Source organism: Chanos chanos, chromosome 2 (genome assembly GCF_902362185.1).
Source record: "Chanos chanos chromosome 2, fChaCha1.1, whole genome shotgun sequence".
Lineage (NCBI taxonomy): Eukaryota > Metazoa > Chordata > Actinopteri > Gonorynchiformes > Chanidae > Chanos > Chanos chanos.
Genome location: NC_044496.1, coordinates 42,383,273 through 42,403,902, shown reverse-complemented (window position 1 = coordinate 42,403,902; position 20,630 = coordinate 42,383,273). Strand labels below are relative to the sequence as shown.

General features: G+C 38.1%; 1 protein-coding gene across 1 annotated transcript; it reads right to left on the bottom strand.

The window, feature by feature from the left end:
- Window positions 1-476: 476 nt before the first annotated feature.
- On the bottom strand, window positions 477-12,337 carry LOC115804866 (ceramide kinase-like). The gene is made up of 13 exons (XM_030765356.1): window positions 12,187-12,337; window positions 6,580-6,714; window positions 6,005-6,127; window positions 5,456-5,581; window positions 4,911-4,977; window positions 4,619-4,764; window positions 4,226-4,300; window positions 3,772-3,924; window positions 2,308-2,413; window positions 1,855-1,937; window positions 1,321-1,517; window positions 938-1,149; window positions 477-561 (listed from the first exon to the last, which is right to left on the bottom strand). Exons 1-13 carry the CDS (start codon window positions 12,335-12,337, stop codon window positions 477-479), a joined length of 1,659 nt encoding a protein of 552 aa, XP_030621216.1.
- Between the last annotated feature and the right edge of the window lie 8,293 nt (window positions 12,338-20,630).

Here is a 20,630-nt window from a genome sequence, read left to right as displayed (position 1 = left end):
AGCCACCAGCCTTCCCATAGTAAGTTAGAAATCTCATTTGGGTTAATGTTAAGTATTATTTTGTTTAGTTTACTTCACAATTGAATGTCATCTTTGAGACAGTGATTCAGATTTCATTTTAATAAGGGGAAGTTTATAAAGTTTCTGACACTTATTTGACATTTTCAGGAAAATACACTTCACATAAACTCTTGTGCAAAATATTCTAGAATGAAATCAACATTGCAAAAGCAATTTAAATCTAAATGTAGATTCATCTGCAGAGAGACAATAAAGAAAATGTACTATGCATGACAGCAAAATACATTTTTAAGACTACTTATCCTTCACCTAGGAATAATTTTTTTTCATTTAAGGACATAATAAATGTTTATGGTTTGCATAAAATGAAACTTCATCAGTCACAGTGGTATAAAGTGAAGCAGGATTTGATGAGTCCCTTTTGAAGGTGGTAGAGGTTTTCTATTGACTTTGGTCTATACTGCAGACGTATGGAAAGACTCAAATATAGGTTGCTCCTCAATTCCCCTTGCAAACAGTTTAATAAGCTGGCAGTGCACTCTGGAATAAATCATGAGATGGGGCACACGTCAGAGACAGTGAAACTCAAGTTAAATTACTGTCAAGCAAGCAACATAACTGAAAATGTATTACTGTTACGAGGACACTTGTATATGAAACATAGTATTGTCGTGCACACAGTGTAATAAAAGAGTTGAAGAGAGTGTAAGGAGTTAAAAACAGCGGACCTTAAATTAAAACAGAAAATTGGCCTCAACATAGGATTCTAAACATTACAAACACAAAAAATACCAATACTAAAAATGAAGGACACTGCATAAATACATTTTTCCACACAATTTCAAACACATATATTTTTTTTAAACTTTGCTAACTTGCTAAAATTGAAACTATTAGACATCTTTTTGGGTCATACCTAACATCGATGGCGGCATGAGGCAGGATCTCGCCGTCACAGTTCCAGTTGCTGTAGGCTGGGCTGCAGCCACATGCAGGGTGATCTTTGCAGATGTGGCTGAAAAGTCTCTTTCCGCTCTCGGTCAGATTCAGTTCCGAGTCTCCCTCACAGTGGCGCGGCGTGAAGCGGAATTGCTTCACCCGGTGCACCTCCACAAACGTGAGGTCAAACTTGAAGGACGGTAAAGGAGATCAACAAAAAGCAACATATCAAAATTAGAATGAAACTCATAATTATATAGAAAGTTTCTTAATGAAAATATTAAAAATGGATTTTTCAAAAACTTTTTTCCCCTTGCTTTAACAAACACCCTCCCTCATATTTCCGTGCTAAGCATATACCTGGTCGTCTTTGTTGGCGTGTCGCAGGAGGTGTCGGAGAAAGTTAAAACGGGAGCACTTGCGCACAAGTATGAGGTCGGCGGTGCCATCGGCGAGATGGGCGGCAGGGGACAAACCCTTTGGGCTACGGGGACACGCACAACTCATGTTGGCAGCATTGATAGCCAGGAACTTTCCCCGGATCACCTTCCATTCACCTTCACGTGGCAAATATAAACATGAAGTCAAACAGTGAAATAAAACAGTTTAACAGCAGACTTGAATGGAATCAGTATTTTCAGCACATTTTAAGAGAGACAACGCACAGGTTATAAAGAAAATGCGAGCAAATTGAGCATAATGTGACGAAATTAAGTAAATAATTTTCTAGCATGGATAGGATCATTTAGACATGCTTGATGTGAGGTTGCCTTGACCTGTATCTTATAAGGATAACCACAGACACTTTATGGGATGGTTAATTGGAGCGTGTACTTCTACCTAAACTCTGACTGTCATATTTTATGGATTATTGGAAATGAAGAGTTTGCCCACCACTATCTGAGATATCCTCATCTTCCTTGTTCTCCAGCTTTTTCACAGAGTGTATCTGACTGTTATGCTGACAGATGTAGCAGCTAAGAGGAGAGACAGAAAATGGTGATGAAGAAATGCAAAGAGTGCAAAAGTTATTTTAGTCTTTATTGTCATGATTATTGATAAACATGTTATCATAAACTGCTGTGAGAGAACACGTGTTGTTGTATGTGTGTTGGATGCTCTATGTGGGTGTACCAGTATAAGCTTTTTTAAAATCAGGACCTGTCAATATTTGTGCAAGTTAGCTTACTAAAAACTCTGACCATCAATATCTGTAGCATTTAAGTCTCAGAAAGACCTTGTATATAAAAAAATAATCTTTTAAATATTTTTGACATCGATTTACAAGTTGTGGTCCTTGCATCTGACAAAGGCATCGGTGTCTGATGTATATCTACTGGTATTTACCCTGCTGTGCATCTGGTCTTGTCCCTTGGTGTTCCCAAAATGTTAGTAGCTGGCAAGAAAGACACTGTCCCCTCATAGTGGTGATGTGTCAAGAATGTCTTGAAACCTGATAAGAAATAAAGTCAGATACAGGGAAGGTGAAAACTTGAGGTGCAGAGTCAAAGAAACAAATTAGAAAGTGTCATGATAAAGGAACATGCATGTGGCCGCTTGAAGCACGTAGAGTGATATGAAACTGCAAACGGGCACATCAATATTCTCCAAAAGGTATGTTGATATTTACACATTATGGGGAGAACAATGAAAAAAATCAAAATGATGTGAAATATAACACATTTTGCTAGTAGGTGTTCTCCCTAAAATAAAGGTTTCACAGAACATGTGCTGCCAACAGCTATAATGGAGGTCTTCACATGAACTTGTAGAGATTGTTAGTTTATGGCATTGAGTTTGAAATAGTTAAAGGTTAGCATTATATATATATCTACATCTATCTATCTGTCTATCTATCTGTCTACATACACACACACACACATATATATGTATGTATATATATATAATGTTATTGTTTTTGTTTTATCTCTGAAATCCAAGCTGGGGAAAATCCAGTAAGACTCACTGGGAAAATTCTGTAAATAGTTTTGATGACTCTAAACAAAACTTTAGAAACAGACCATCTGTCTACATTACTGAGATTTTTTAACACTCTGCTAATCAGCTCATCCACCTTGTTATACTCTACGAGGTGAAGTCTTAAAACAAATTGGACATGCTCTGTAGAGTCTTCACTCTGAATTCTTTCCTGACTCAAAAATGCAACAAGATGTCACTGAAGGTTAAATCAGCGAAACGGATTTTATTATTTATTTGATTATTTCCTCATTATTCAAGTTAACATTTTATTTATCTACGCTGGCAGAAATCTGAGAGCTTGTAATATCACTGACACATGATTTCAAACATATCAGATCTCATGGTACTCAAAGAAAAAGTAATTCAACCATAGCTATCGATTAAAAAGCTGCGCTACAGATTTAAGTATACTTTTAACTTTGCATGAGGTCCTGTGGCAGCGTATTTTTGAAACAGTTAGAAAGAAAAGGGGGTTTTTATATGATACGTTGCTTGTTATTTCAATTCAGTTCAGTTCAGCTTTCTTTGTATAGTGCTTTTTACAATGTACATTGTCACAAAGCAACTTTACAGGATGCCGGACTTGACACCATGAGTGCGTAAGCCCAAGGTGACAGTGACAAGGAAAAGCTCCTGGAGACTGAGATAGGAAGAAACCTTGGGAAGAACCAGGACTCAACGTTGGGAGTTAACACCAAAAATGCCCTACAGTTGCTTCTGTTTCATGAGTACATAATCGCAAATCTTGATGAGAAAGATATTATCCTGTGCAGACAAGTACTGTCTCAGACCTTGGGGTCAACGCAGGGCATGTGAGTCTTCAGTGCTTACCTGAAATATCATATCTGGCTGGTCCCATCCACCGCTTCCGCTCACTGTCTGTCAGCACGTCACCATAGAAACCATATCCCAGCAGTGACACAGAATACCTCAGGAATGTGTTGTTGTGGTGAACTGTACAAATATCCATTGGCTGAGAGTCCCCTGTGCAAAAATATACAGAAATATCCGTTTCAAACTCTTTATTTAAGCATATTTATCACAGAATTCAGGGAATGGTTTCATTTCATTTCGGAACTTAAGTAAAACTTCTGCCACATTCTGCCAAAGAAAAACTTCCTTTTCATTCATTGTCATTAACATATTTAGAATTTACCCTGGGGATAACGAATAGTTATGTCAGGAAATGCCATGGTCTTTTTTCAGCCAAAGCAAAACTGAATAAACAATTCACATAGACAACCAGGGAACATCAGTCCCCAGCACCACCACCACCACGACTTACCAATAATAATGTGCAAAGAAGAAGTCACAGGATCATTTGTGCCCATAGTAGCATAACAAATACAGTCTGTCGAACCTAAAAAAAGGATGTGAAAGAGTTAGCAAAAAAAAGGGAAGAGAAGAGAAAGAATAGTGTGAGAGGTCACAAACCTTGCTTTGTGTCTCCAAGACACAAGTCTAAGGAGAGGGGGAATAATGGAGGTTATGGAGTATTTGTAATGGCGATTTGATGGTTGTCAGTTGACGGGGTTATGTGCCAATTCAAGTGAAAAAACAGGATTTTCTATTATAATAGACTCAAAAAGGTTTCTGGGAGTGTGCTAGTTTAATAAACTTAGTCGTGTGTACACATATTCAAGCATTTCTTCATTCTCTGTCAGGGCTGTACATTAACCTGCGGGAATGACTCCGATCCGAAGTTGACAGGGCATCAGTTTTGCATTGGGGAAGTTTGGATCCACTCCAAATTCCATCTGGGTCCTTGCCATCAGGCCATGTACGATCTCACTGAACATACCATCACCGCCCACACACACCACACTGCACAAAGACCGGATGGTCAGTGATATGACTTTATAACAAACTTTGGCAAAACCATTTTTACTATGATATCATTAATAAATAATTACTAATACTAATCCTCTGTATATAAAACAAAGTCATAAGAAACTGCATCCTAAACTCACCCATCGTATTTATCAAGGTCAGCAGTGGTTCTCAGGTGGTCCCTTGCATGATTGGCATACTCTGTGACTATTGTAGCAAATGACAAGCATTAAAATATATCAATGCTTATATAACAGCATAAAGTGTAGAATACTACACATTTAAACATAAATCCTGGGTCTTGTGAGTGGTGCACCATGTGAAAGCATACATCTGAGGTACATGGATTGACGACGTTCCCTGGGCGGGTGAGCCGGTCAGATTCAAGCAAATTATATTGCCTGACCACACTATGCAACTCACAGTTTGAAAAAATGACTGAGATGATTGGCTTCACATGTGCTGTCGAAAACTTGGTCTGGAGTTTATCAGATCACACTTAACCTGACATTCCAAACCGAAGTCTCCATTAACAGAAAAAAAGAATAAAACAGAGAATATTTTACTATGCTGGTCATTAAACCCGTGTAGAAGATCGATCTCATGGTTCAGGTTTACTCATAAGGTTGGGTAAGACGTGACCATAATGTGAATAACCCCACATGAGTGATTCACCGGGACTCACCAATCACGTGGGTGGAGATGGAGGCACGGGAGAAGAGCGGGGCAACCCTCTTTTCATAAATCCTCTTGCCTTGCCGTTTACCTCCATAAGGGTTAATGTACACTAACAAGCTCTTTGGCCTGTTGGCTGCAATGCACAGACATGAAAGGGTCAGACTAAGTATATCATTCAGTTTCCAATACCTACCACTACAGGTTCATAAAAACCTGAACATGCTCTTTTCACTTGATAAACTGCTGAGCTGAAACACTATCACATTTGACTGGGCTTGAAGAGAGTCCATCAAAGTACAGATTCTGAAAACTCTATTAATTTAGCTAAGAAAACGTGAGTGAAAATAAAGTCCTTTGAAATCATGAAACTGTAAATACCTTTGGATGATAATGGTAGTAAATGCAGAGTAAAATATCGCATTCTCTCTCTCTCTCTCTCTCACACACTCACACACACACACACACACACACACACACACACACACACACAAAGTCAAAATGAACAGCCAGTCGCATCCACCATCACACCACAAACTGCTGACACATGCAGCCATACTCAGTAGTGCCAGTCGCTCCTGGATGGTTTGGACCCACTGCAGACACAGCGTCCCATTTGGACAGTGGAAGGTGACATCAGCACACCGCCAGCAGTGTCGACTTGCTCTCTCCACATAGGACACTATTCAGGAGGAAAACAGAAAAAAGAAGGAAACCAGAGTGTTTTACATGTTTTTGAACAGTTAATTGTTATGCCATGGGGGCTGCGTGACTTACACTTACGTAAACGGCATTTCCAGCAGCAAGGGGAAGTCCAATATTAGAGCACTGGAGTTTTTCCTAACATCCCTCCTAGAATTTTATACTTCCACCGTGGCGAGGTTGACAAATACTGCCTCAACACTGTAAGGCTAATAATTATACTCTCTTTTGGGGCCATGTGGTAAATCATTATTTAACAGAGTAAATTAGATCAGTATGTTCCTATGGGGGAGGAGGAGGAGGTTGTTATGGATATTGTATGTGGACAGAGGACAACAGTTGAAAATTGAAGTAAAGGCCAAAGATGCAAATGCTGTTCAAACCACATGACTCCACAAATGTACACAAAACATGAAAGCTATAGAAGCATACCTGTGAAGCCGAATGGGTATGACTCATTTGCTTTGAGGGACATTTTCTGCCATTTTCCATCATCTTTAGACCCAGCGTCCACCTCAGTTTCTTGAACAGCTATTATTTCCGACACAGGTATACACTTAAATGAACCTGTTTGAGAGACAATATAGCACAAAAGTTAAAACATTCATAGAGATCACAAGTACCAGTGAACTAAATATGTTCACAATCCGTACCACAGGACAAAAGCAAATCCCCCTTACATTAAAACACGCTCAAAGTTACTCCATAATTTAAGCCCAGATTCACATTATACAAAAATGCATACGAACATATAATAAGTCAAGTTATATGTTCCAGAACAAACCTGGCATATATTTAGTAGCCTACATGACAAACAACAAAATGCCACTTATTTGGGAGTTACATTTTGCCTTTTGCCCATTACATTGTCTGAAACCAGTAGGACAGAATAAGCAGCAGTTTCAGTAGAGCTCCAGATGTCCTCCCAGTCTGACATCAGCATGAGGTTTGTAACAGCTGCCAAGACAATAGGTGATGAGGGCTTCCCGGCTGTGACTGCTGCCTATTTACAGTAATGGGTTTCATCACTACAAAGATCTGAAAGAGTCAAATGATCTTAAGACTGGAACAAGACCATCAGACTGTTCTGTCCAATAAGAGAGGTCCACAGTGGCATATCATAAGGAGTGGGGATGGACCACAGAGACCCGGCTCACCATCAATGTTTGAACAGCCAACACAATGACTAAACAACACAGTCAAAGGCAGAAAGGCAGAGAGCAGCTGTTGAGAGAGCCAGCTGTAGGAAATGTTTAAAAGAACAAAAAGCCCTATTATACAAGCACATATACATACAATATTGAACATATCTATCCAGATATTATCCAAAAACTTGTATATATGTCTAATTAAATTGCTGTGTGTCCAGTACAACCTACAAAGAAACAGATCTGTGTAGAACTGCATATAACCTGACTGTCTGACTAAACTATCCAAATGGATTTTCAATAATTCCAGTACTGACCAAACCCACTGCTAAAATAATATCAAAATTTGCAGAGAACAACGCCTAAATTTTTTGTTTGCATAAAACGAATGTGGCCCGTGATGCGTTAATCTTTTAACAAGAACTTCACACGGCGGTCGACAGCAACACTCTTAAAATATCTCAGACCACAGTAATGTTTCATCACCAAGTCAAATGAATTAGTAACTTACTTACAAAAAAGTAACAAAATTAGTGATGAAAAAAGCACATAAACCACAGAATGGATAGATTAGTGAATGAATGAATGAAACATGAAGTGTATTGATGCTTTTATTTTGAAACACACAGCTCTGAATTGAACTTTTATAACTAGGATGAACAGTCATTGAGATGTGAAATCCAGCTGCGACTGCTGGGAATAGATTTTACAGCTGTTTTCAGTCAGGACACCAGCTGGCAGGCATCACCAGGATGGCAAAGTGAGTCAGCAAAATCTCCTCCACTAAACACCCTCACACACACACCCCCACACACACAGAGACCTCCCATTCACTTACATTGTATGGTATCTAAAACTTACGAACGTAAAATTAACCAAACAACTACTGTGACACTTTGTTTAGATGCGTTCAGACCAGGACCACGAAAATGCATTGTCAGATAATTTCATCCTCATGGGAACATTTGCCTCACATGACAAAACCTAAACTACACACACATACACACACATAAAAACACAAAAACATACACAGAACTGCAGTCCTCATGAACTCACCAGGTTATTAAAAGTGTCAATACAAAGGGACATTTTAATTTTCTTTCTGGAATCAGTTATTTTTATTTTTTTTTTCATGTCAAGACTATATTTCTCACTGTATCTTACTCAAATAAACAAACACACACACACATACACTCTTTAGTTCTCCCCTGGCTGGTTCCTCGAAGGACGACTCAGCCTTTAGCATTCCTAATGCATACATTACAATATATTTATCAGCCTTGTTAAGAGTGATTAATCTCCACAGCAAGCTATCAAACTCTATATATCTAATGTTACAGATCAAAGAGGATTTATTCAAGTCACCTTCATCATAACATCTACAGGATCTTCATTTTGTCAGAGGGTGATCATAAGTCATGAGGCTATAAAACGGGTGGGAAAAGATGTCCATATTTCATAGCAGTTTCTTATAGCACATTTTCTCACAGGTCCTACATATTTTATGTTACTTCTGGATAAAAATGACTTGCACAAATGAGAAAATGGGGGAAAGGGAATGAATACATAACTCTGTAATGGCAAAGTTTGGGTTTAAACTGACATTTTATGCAGACTAACCATTCCCTAAAAGCAATAAAAAAATTTCACTATATTTGAACAATTTTGTCTACATGTAACACATACCACTAAGGCACAATACACACAATGAAAAAAATCAAAACATGCTGTATTTGATGTTGTAGAACAAAATCTGAATACAACCTACCATTTCATGCATGGTCTACATATCATCTCCACAGTGGAAGTATGGAGTGGAACATTTTATGACAAAATCTTAAAAATGAATATTACCCTTTCCCTCACTATATCCTCAACTCAAAGTAAGAATACTGACCTGCATTAATTTGTTTGGCAATGGATGATTCTGTACTGCTAAAAACAAAGGCCATCAAATACAGCTATCAGTGGTACATCCACCACCTGAAGGTGGTCCACCTTGCAGGCCAAATGTCCTCTTTTCCACTACTAAAAGACAGACAGGGCTCTGTGAGAGTGGAAAAGAGGAGCTGACCGCGAGTTACAGGTGTACTCCTACCTGAGGCTCGTCTGGCCCTGTGAAGCACCTGAGCCAGGCAGAAACCTGGAGAAGAATAGCATAGTTAAAGTGACCTCCTGTGTCCCAAAACAGATGACAAATGTGCTCGCACTCCCTTTTATTGAATTAATATATAAAGAAAGGTTATCATTTTCAACTTAACACTGTATAATTCCAGGAGCCTTGCCTGAGATGTTTAGTGATGGGTGTGTCGTACAGTCCAGTTCAATCGAATTTGATCCAACAATAAAAGAAATGCTGAGAAAAATGATGTCAACGAGACTTATGGCTGACGTGTTTCATCATAGCTTCAGAATGGAATCACACTGGATTGACTGGACAAGTAATATATTCCACCAACTGATTGTTATTGCATAGATCAGAATGTGTGCCGTGTCTATTAGCTAAGAAGATTCCATCCTAAGCACATCCTGGCACATTAAAAAAAAAAAAATAGTAAAGAAACTCACTTTCATTTTAAGCCTTTAAAGAAACTGTTTTTCCATTTCACCTCTTTCCATCTCACCTTACCACAATTATGCACTGAGCATTGTGTTGAAACCTAATGCTTTATCTAGGTGAAAAAAGTGACTCTGAAAATCAGTTCACTGGATAAAACAGTAGTTTCATTATCGCACATGGCTACAGGCCTATTTCCTGCTTCTTCAAGACAAAGGTTATTCAGTCATTTTAACTGAGTCATAAATTAGAAACAGTCATACCGCTTCAGAGAAAATGCTTTCGGGAAATTCTGTAAATTTGATCAAAATCTTTACAATGACAGTAAACTGATAAGTGGAGAGTAATACATGGAAGGAACTCATAGTATTGTCAGCGGAAGGCTAATCAGAGAGTCAGGAACCCTCCTGCTTACAGCGAGACAATGGTAGGGTTAGTTACATTTCTAACCATTTCCTGTCTGGTGTTTTATTTTCACTGAACCAGTCCCCTTCTGATTTAATTCTGGGTGTGAGGCCAAATGGATGAGCAAATGAGTCATAGAAAACTTCAGTAACTTACAAATCATGAGTAGCCAACAAAGCATAATGAAATGTAGTAACAAAGAGCTAAGACATAAAGAGATATGTTCAGAAGAACAACTTTTTCAAATGGTACCCCTCTCTGTCAGTACCGTGGCTATATTTCTCATATTGAGATAATTTGCTCAGCTGGAAAACAGTGAGATAAATATCAAAAACATTTCTAATTAAAGTCAACATGTCAATGGAGTGTAATAGTAGTAACATTACTTCTCTGTAGGCTGAATACTTCTGTTAGAGCACTGATGAAATGGAAATGTGCAGAACACGAACGAATCTATCTCCACACCACGCTTTTGGTTCAAAATGATTGTGCTAAAACAGTTTCACATTATTGCAGTCCTTAAACTTGCCTAACAGGTTAAATGGATCGGAATAGTTCTCATTCAGAATGGCTATAAGGGTCTTCTTCCTATTCAGACTTCCTCTTCATTTCTGTCCTACTGTCCACATGGTGTGGCTACATGAACAGTTACCACTGTTTTTAACTGCTTATGAATAAGCCTTAACAAGCAGAACTTTGTGTGTGTGGAAAGGGCAGTTCAAAGCCTGCCTATTCTCTTTCTGTTGCGAGTTATTTATAGATTTTCTTGGGCAGCAGTCTTTATATGAGTGGGACTGAAGGTCAAGCCATTTAGTGAGGACACAGACCATGGGAGAATGTCGAGTGTAACTGTATCTGGGAGTGCAGACTGCCAAACTGAAACAGAGATACTTTGAGGCACAGAGACTGAATTCATAATGAAACGGGACTCTGGTCACTTGAACTTCATATGCCTGTGGCATGAACTCATCCTCTGCCCAACAGCTAAATAAACTTTTGAACAACAAAACATAATATCAATAACCACCACCGCCATGATCTTCATCATGATCATGATGAGCATCATCATCATCACCATCAACTGCTTTCAAGATTTTTTTTTCTTTCATATTTCAGTATGATCACTGCTAATAGCTTTTAGGAGGCATAAATTATTCATTAGTATTGTTTTACTAGTTTACAGTTATTCCTTGCACCGTTTGTAGACGTACCAACTTCCTGCTTGTTTCCTTTCATCGCCTATTAAAATAACGAATCTTTACTCTTAGGAGCTAAGATGAGGACGAAAGTGAGGAGGAAAGTGTAGAAAAGTCTCCGCGGTTCATTCGACGTTTAACGAGTAAAGATAAGCACATTTGGATTTGTGCTCTTAGTCGACTGCTGGGATGATCATCAAAGCCACGCAGACCAGTCTACATTCATGAACAAAATCCTTTAGCCTCCCTTCTAACGTCATTGGCTACATATAGATAAAAGAAAGAAAATACCAGAAAATACTCAACAGTTTATTAGTCCTAACCAAGATTACATGGACACTTTCTTTTGTCAACCTCGCAGTGAATCATAGAAAGTTTAGACCAATATCACTTGTGTCACAGACAGACGTACCTTCTAAAAACGCAACGGAATCGAACTTGAATTTCCTTTACCGCTGCCTTTCGTATAGATAGAGCACAAAAATCATTTAGGGTCCAGGGGATAATCTTGTCACATGCACTTCAGACACTTTTTCACGTTTTCTCAGTCTCACAAATGACCGTTCGATCCACCGTTGCTGAGCGCCTCATATTTACAGTGTCAGTGTGCATCTCAGTGTACAGTGTAGTCTGAATGTACATGGAAATGATGTCCCGTCTAGATCTTTCCGGCATCCTCCACAGATCACTGGTAGCTACACATTTATTACTATGGGACCATTTTCCGACTTACCGTCTTTGAAAGTATGATGTATGCTGTTCGAGGTCTGTTTTTTCTTTGTCGCCAAATCTTTCCATACCAGATGACTACAATTTAAGGTGACCTCAAAGACGCTGTTTTTCAGGAGAAGGTGTGATAACAGTAATCCTGTTTGCTTTTCCATTTTTCTGATCCGTAGAGGCTTAGAAGATAACAAAGGTTACCTAATTTCTTGCATATCTTTTTGTTGCTCTTTATTTTTGGGTTTCCGACGACAGAAGCAGCATTTTATGCTAAATTTATGTTAGGCTATCGCATAGCTGTTTTCCAGTGACGTATGCATGTCAAATGTGTAGCGGTACTCATTCACTGAAGAGGCTGGTCTCCGCTTCAGCCTACGTATTTCGTCAGCACGTATTCTAATCTCGTTCCACAAGAAGGCTGGACTATATCTGACTCGGGGGACAGTAGAGGATTTATACTGATTACATTAATCTACTTCACCGGGCAGTCTTTATTTCTGTGATCAGTTTCTTAAAACGGTAAATCGTGCAATATGGATAGATCACAGTAAACGGACTATTCTTTACCACTAACCAATACCTGTGAGGTGACAAGGTTTAGGATCTGTTTTCAGTTTAAAAATGTTGCCTGATATGAAAATCAACCACAACCGTTCAAAATCATTTATGAATCATCAGCAAAACATTAGCAAGATGCTAGAAAGGAAATGCCTGAAATCAGATCAGGTATGAGATAATTTGATTTGTTACTTAACCTTGACATCAAAAATAAAAAGGTGTGTTTAAAGGTAAAAAAACAAACAAACAAACAAACAAACAAACAAACAAAACCAAACAAAGAAAAAAAAACAAAAAAAAAGGTCTGTGGCCAGTCTGCAGGTCAGTTTGTTTGTGAAGCTGAACTGTATGAACAGTATCTTTGTGATGGTGAACAGTATCACCTAACTGACCGTTCCATGTTTTTATTTACTCTGCACACTAGTACTAGAACACTACACTGCCACTAGGACTTAAAGCGGTATGCAGTGGTACAGACAGTATGTACTGCTGGGTAATTCTTAAATCTTGGATGATTTCCCAATGACCAACATCATGTTTAATGATGTTACATTTTTACATTTTTTTTAATGAACTTTGGAGGCTGTGCTGTGCTAGACCAAAATCCACAGAAGGCCTTTAACTGGGATTTTTTTTTTTTTGTCATGTAGGTGTTGTCATATCTTACCATTAAGATGTAAATTTGTTATTATTTATTAAGAGCCAACTATTTTAAGAGCACACTATTTTAAAAACTGTTTCAGCAAACTTAAAGATGATACTATGTTGAAAGGATTCAGATGATAAAACATATGATAAAATACGAACATATAATCATTTCTGCTATTACAATTACAATGACAATTTGGCATTTAGTAGACAGTTTTATCCAAAGCGACTTACAATAAGTGCATCAATCAGATCACATTGCCCCATAAGCAAAGATCACAATAAGGTTGTAGCTTAATTACCCTCAGTATCATGCTCCTGGAATTATATTTACAGTATAGCAGTAATATGTAGCCTACTTCATGTTTGAAGCAAATAAACAATTTTAATCTAAATTCAAATCCAAAACTTTGTGTTTACACCATTTTTATCACCATGGCAGCCATACATGATTTAAACAAAGAAATAAAGGAAGAAATATAGAAAGAAAGAAAGAAAGAAAGAAAGAAAGAAAGAAAGAGAGCCTATTAGAAGAGCGCTCATCAACATACTGAAAGGCCACGTCTACTTTATTCTACGGGAACAGTTCCCCTTTAATTAAGTAATGGTTTGTTGGTCTAGAGGGAGCATCTGAGTTTCTGATCACTTGTTCATGTCACGAATTTACGTGCTAGAACTGCCTTACAAAAACATGTTCCCTTGAGCTTTAAAACTGTAAAAAAAAAAAAAAAAAAACTACTTAGAATGCGTTTTGTGACTGTGTTTAAATTTGTCCTCAAAGCTACAAATCGGAAAGGCATAAACACGTTTTCAGATGCCAGTCTAAATTAGCTTGAAGTAACCATATCAAAGACCAAGAGAATGATATTCACGTACACAGGCACAGAGACGGACACGGACATAAACGGCTCTTCTGGCTTCCCTTACTCAAACCACAAGATAAGATGAAGGCTGTCTTTTACCATGGAGAGGTGTAAAGTGTTGAACAGAAGCCTGGCACAAGTACGTTGCAATATATATGAAGAAGAATGCATGTCAGTTATAGATCTTTCAGCGTGTATGAGAAGCAAACGCTACCAAGGCCTCTCTTGCCATATGGACATAGACAGGGCTCACCCATCACTATTATCATGGCTGGTGGTGACACTGAGGTAAGTGCCTCCTTGCTTAGCTGAATCTTGGTCTGTTGCTGAGTGCATAAGATAGATATGAGGTCTTTGTATATCAGTATTTTGTGGTTACATTTTATATAATGAAGACTGATAGCTGTATTTGTGGCATGAATATGTGATATATCCTCATTTCTATGGCTCAGAATGATCAACATTATGCTTCTTCTTCCCCCTAATAGTACAGATGATCAGTGAGAGTGCAAAGGTTTTTAAATAATTCAGCAACCGAAGGGAAACAGGATCTGCTATGATCCTAACTTTACAGTGAGGATAGGAAACAACATTACCAGTCTCGGAGTATTCATTTAAATGTCATTTCTGTTCTTTATCAGCTCTACCTGTGGCCAGATGTTGAAAGCCGTGATCACCTCGAAGCTCAAATTCTCCTACCTTAGATAACAGAAGATGTATGTCAATGATCGTGTTACCTAAGCTTCTTCTTCTGAGAAAAGAGCATTCACTGCTGGACCGTTCTTCAGATGGGTCAGGGTTATGTTTAGAATACAGGCTTCTCCTGTGATGGGGGGAAATAATCAAATGAGAAAACTATGCAGTTAGTTTGGTTGATAGCCCGGCTGTGTGAGGCCACAGAACACATCGAGGCCTGTATCTGTATCTTTTTTTTAAACGATGAGGTCAAGTATTTTTCTGAAAAAATATTCAGAGTAAATTTCTTCACTGACAGTGCAAATGATGATTCAAGGATGTGACTGAATGTTTTATTTGTCTAACATTGTCTAACATTTTTGCTGGTAAATGAACAGTAATTGTTGTCATCCTTAACATACTTTGTGTAGTTACTGTAGCATTTCAAGGGTTTCCTGGACTCACAGCTATACTTTCATAATCAAATAATCAAATTTTAAGAACACTGAGTCTGTAACCCTTTTTGTTTTATTTTCTCACCTTGTGGACAGACAAATGAGAAAGAAAATCTCTCCTACAATGGTTGCCTTAAAATTTTAAGCTGGAGGTGCTGTTTTTTGTATAAACTTATTTTTGTATGTAGAATTGTACATTGTCCCTCCTACCACTCAAGATCTTGCAGTTATGAGGTTCTACAGCATATATTTCTAACACCAGATTGATATACTAATTGATCAACTACTTTTTTTTTTTTTAACTTTCCTCTCAAGATACAATTATGATTTCTTAGATGTGCTCACAAAACCTTCTGGAGAGAGGGATTTTTGTCTACAGGTGGACACAGCTGCTTTTTGAAAGCTCAGTAGATTAATGGACTCTGTATCAGAGTTTGTTTCTGATACTTTGTGATTAAGACAACATCTGTTCTCTGTGGACCAGGTTTTCTGCTTGTTACAGAAAGGTACTGACAAAAAAATACTGCAATAAATGATGAGCTTGTGAGACATGCATTCTAAACTTTGTTATTCTCTTCTCTTAAATTCTTTGTCACCTTCTGTCTATGCCCCATGTGAACACAAGGATCTGTTGCTGAATAATCTATGAATAGATTCTCATCGAGGTGATAACGAGTCAAAACAGGCCTCACAGCCCTTTTCAAGAACTGTTAGGCCTATTTGTCTCATTTTAGAGGACTGTGTTGCAAGCAACTACCAAAGCAGGCACAAACAAACCCTATATTTGCATGTGCTTGCTACTGTGAATGACCACAAGGGCATTTACCCAGAGATAAATAGCACTGAGGAATTTTAGAGTTTGAAAAAATGTAACATGATTTTTAAACGTAGTGTTGCACAGAAACGGCTGCTGTTTCAGAGGACAGCCACAAGAGGCTGCCAAAATATCACAGATATATTCTACTTTGTCCAAGTACACACGTTTCTCCTTCTCTGTCTTTCAGGTCATGAGCATCTTAATGTCATCGTTCTGGACTCACCCAGTAAGTTCCCAATATGGCCATTATTAAGTTGTCCACAGTAGAATATGTTAAACAAAGTTTTGAAAACCTTCTCTAAAAATGTGAGAAGTGATCAAATGGAAGTGAGAGCTTTTCTGTGAAACAAACAGAATGGATAAATAAATACACTTACTTGGATATATGGAATTTTAAATAAAAATTTGATATGAAAGAAAAAAAACCCAGATTGTCTCAAGTAATCTAGTTAGTCGGTGTCCCTCAGTACCAGACCTGTTAACCCTAAACCCTCGAAGCATTACACCAGAGTTCTGTAAACAGAGTTCTCTCTGACCAAGGACCAGTTTTGACCAAAGAAACAAGTGAGGGCATTCCTTAGTCAAATGGTGAAATATATGGCAACAAGACAAGAAAAAAAACCCCCTTAAGTTTATGATCCATATTAAGAAATGTGTGATTGCTACAGGGTTTTTTCTTGAGGGTTATCTTAGGCTTTACAAAACAATTGTAAAGGTTTATTTCCTGACCCCTTGTGGAAAGTGCTTCAAACACGTATCTAAGAATTCTGCAATTAGGACGTAATATAGAAGAATAGTGACTTGATATTTCAGAATTAGGAATTAATTTTTCAATATTCTGACTCATTATCTCACAGTTAAGACTTCATATTTCAGAATTACGACTTAATACTTCAGAAATATCATTCAACATATCAGAATTACCACTTTGTGCGCGATGAGGTGGGTGCGTTACATTTAAATATAGTCATGCTAATTCCTTAATATTTTCTTTATAAAAGGGTGTCCTCTTAATCATTATTTTAATGCTTTCAGATTTTCATGGGCACAGCTGACCTCAATTCTCAACACAAAGCTATTTTGCTGGGTGTGGTGACCAGGGTGTGGTGATGTTCCTCTAATTTTAGCTTATTTGTGTGGTAAAATGTATTAATTTTTTCTTTGGATCTTTTCTGAGAATAGTGTGAACTCACATATTGAACAGCTTGCACTTCCAGTATGTAGTGTGGTCAGCAGGGGTGGAAAAAGTGCAAGTAGAAGTACTGTTACTAAAAAAATGTACCCTGAGTAGAGTTAAAGTATCTCTCGTGATAAATACTCAAGTAAGAGTAAAATAGTCACTCATTTACAATTCACAAAAATGGTTGTCAGTTTAACTCTACTTGGAGTAGATTTTTTTTAGTAACAGTTCTTCTACTTGTACTTTTCCACCCCTGATGGTCAGTGTGCAATACGTGGTGGAGATTGGCAATAGTTATCACAAAGGGCTGGTGGAGAGGCTACTTATTGTTGCCAAACTAGTGGGAACTGTCAAATGATTTGCATATTAAATTCTGAAACTGAATACATTTATGTGGGTAGTTCATGGAAACAGCACAACCTTGAGATGAGGGGAATTTTAATTTTTATCAAAGGCTAGAGGTTGTTTTTTTATTATTGTTATTATTATTATATAAATGCTTGTATAATGAATGTTAGTATAAATATACACATTCTAATAGAAAATAAGAAAATAATAGCTTTAATTTAATCCTAAAATCAAGCCATGTGGTAGCTAGCAAAAAATTCTATTGCTCCAGTGGCCAGATGAGAGTGGTTATCTTACTGCTTTGAAGTCTGGTTGTCACACATGAGGTTTGATGTTGCACTAATTAATGCTGACTTTTGTAATGGAAATTATGTTTTCATATTTTAGACCAGCCTGATTAACCTGATTTTGCACATTTAAGACATTTTCATTTGGTACATCTCACTTAAAAAAGTTAACCATCATGCAGTTTCTTCATTTTTTTCCACTATGCTCAATGAAAAAATGTTGTGACAACCAGCCCCAGTCTTCTCCTACTCTGCCTAAACAGTACACAGTAAAGAATTTGGCATGATCAGTGTCTCAGCTTTTTTTTTGGTACTGTTTTGAACAGGTGGAATTAAGTGTGAATTATTAATAATGATGTCTGAGAGAAAAATAAAGCCACAGAAAAGTATTGACAGAAGCAAATTTGCGCTTGTGATACTGAAAAAAGGCAAATTTGTGGGTGTGCCACTGAAGCCTTATATGTGCTGCTGAGATTATCTGGCAGGTAAGGTGATGAATCTAACCAGTACAGACAACAAACAGACAGGCCATTCTCTCATACATTCAGTAGTATTCACATTTCCTATCTGACCTAACCATTCAAATTTCACTTTAAATGATTTAATCAATATATGATGTAAAATTTGAAATGTTAATGCATGTCATTTGACACACGTTTGGCAGGATGCAGTTGTCATTTTTTTGACCCATAAAAGTTTTGTTCCTGTTATATGTGCTGCTGTTTTATAAATGATATGGCATATCCCATCTTAAAGGAAGTTTGCTTTGGTTATGGCTGTGAGGTTCACATATGTTTATCCAGCCCACATAGGGACCATTAGGTGTGACAGGGGACGATCGTTCAGCTGGGAGAGGAGAAATGTGTGTTAGTGCCATGACCATATCCACAGTCATTACACTACAACCCTAAGCCTCAAGACAAAATATGACAACACAGCTTAGATCGCTTTTTATGTCCTAGAGGACGATAAGGATGATGTATGTGACTCTGTGTGTGTATGTGTGTGTGCGTATGTGTCTGTGAGTGTGTGTGACTGGACAACAACGGACACCTGTATATCACTGAGGTTGCTTATCACCTTTTAAGAAGGTTTAAATCCACCATTCTGTTTCCGCCACTGATTTACTGCTTAATAATTGTTCAGTATTCAAGTACATAATATAATTCTCATGTTAGATCACAATCCTCCTTAACAGTCCCTGGGAGCATGTTCAGGGTGGATGATCAATTGATTGTGTGCCTGTTGGTACCTGCTATTACAACATATTGTGTAAATGTTGAAGTGACAGTGGTTTCGGACATATTAATGTGAATGAATCACACAAAAATAGCTCTTAAAATAAGATGACATCACCACTCTGCCCGAGTCGGCCAGTTATCCAGGAACAACATGGTGGAAGAAATCCTTTTAAGGTCAGCTTCAATGTTCCAGCGTTATCACTGCATTGGCTTTGTTCAGATGAAGGTACAACAGCCCCTTTTATATTCTCTTTTAGTTGGTGAATAATTGATGGACCAAAGATTTGAAAAACCTTATTAAGATCACTGACTGGAAGAGTCATAAGGGAATTACTATGTGTTTAGAAAATTAATACGACATACTGGTTGGCCCATTTTTATCAGACCGTTCTAATACCACAATCTGTCCGCAGCAGCACTTTCCAGAACTGAGGCTGGCCCCATACCACTACCTGGCTGTTATGCTGACCTTGGCTCTGGCTAATTATACAGAATACACCGCTGGGAAATGCATGTTTCCTTCCAGATGATTTATAAACAATTTTAGCAGTCTTGGACTCCATTACCACCTTAATTAGTTTGTGACCCCCTCAGCCCCATTCAAAAACGGATCCCCTGAGCAGGAGGGGGCAGTGTGTGTTAGTATGTGTAGGTGTTTGTGTGTTGGTTTTGCATGGGAGGGTTTTTAATCTCACTCCAGCAATGACAGGTCTGCAGTGACCGGTTTATGCTAAACATTGTCTGGACAGAACGCCATGAAGACTGGCCTCACTGGGTAGACTAGCCCTGTTCATTGTTTGTGTGGAAACAGAAGATCACTGTAGCAATAGTTCATAGCTGCTTTTAGGGTTATTTTTCAGTTTAATCTGATCAAAGCCTTGGTCATTGAAATAAGTTCACATACAGTCAAGACAATGCATCAGTTTCAAAAACATCCACTTAGTGGCAAAACAGCTTGTTGGTGAAAGAGCGTAACTGAGCATGACAAAATTTGTGAAAAGTAAATGGTAGAGCCAAAACATAAACAGTTCTCCCCTGTACCCGTCCAGATCCACTCCTGTCAGCTGAAAACCAGAAGTGGCTGCCATGGGCACAAGATCACCAACACTGGACAGCGGAGGGGTGGGCTGAAAAATCCTGTCTCTTGTAGCATTATCCTAATGATAGTTTTAGGATTTGATGTAAGAGTATATGGACCCATCCCACCCTCCGTGGCTATGGTTCACCCTTCATCACATGGTTACTTCGAGTGGGAAAATGCGCCACTTTAAAAAGCAAGTATTGTCTCAGAGCTGTTCCAGTAACATACCAGCGAGTTCACTTGCCTGTTCCAGTAACATACCAGTGAGTTCACTTGCCTGTTCCAGTAACGTACCAGCGAG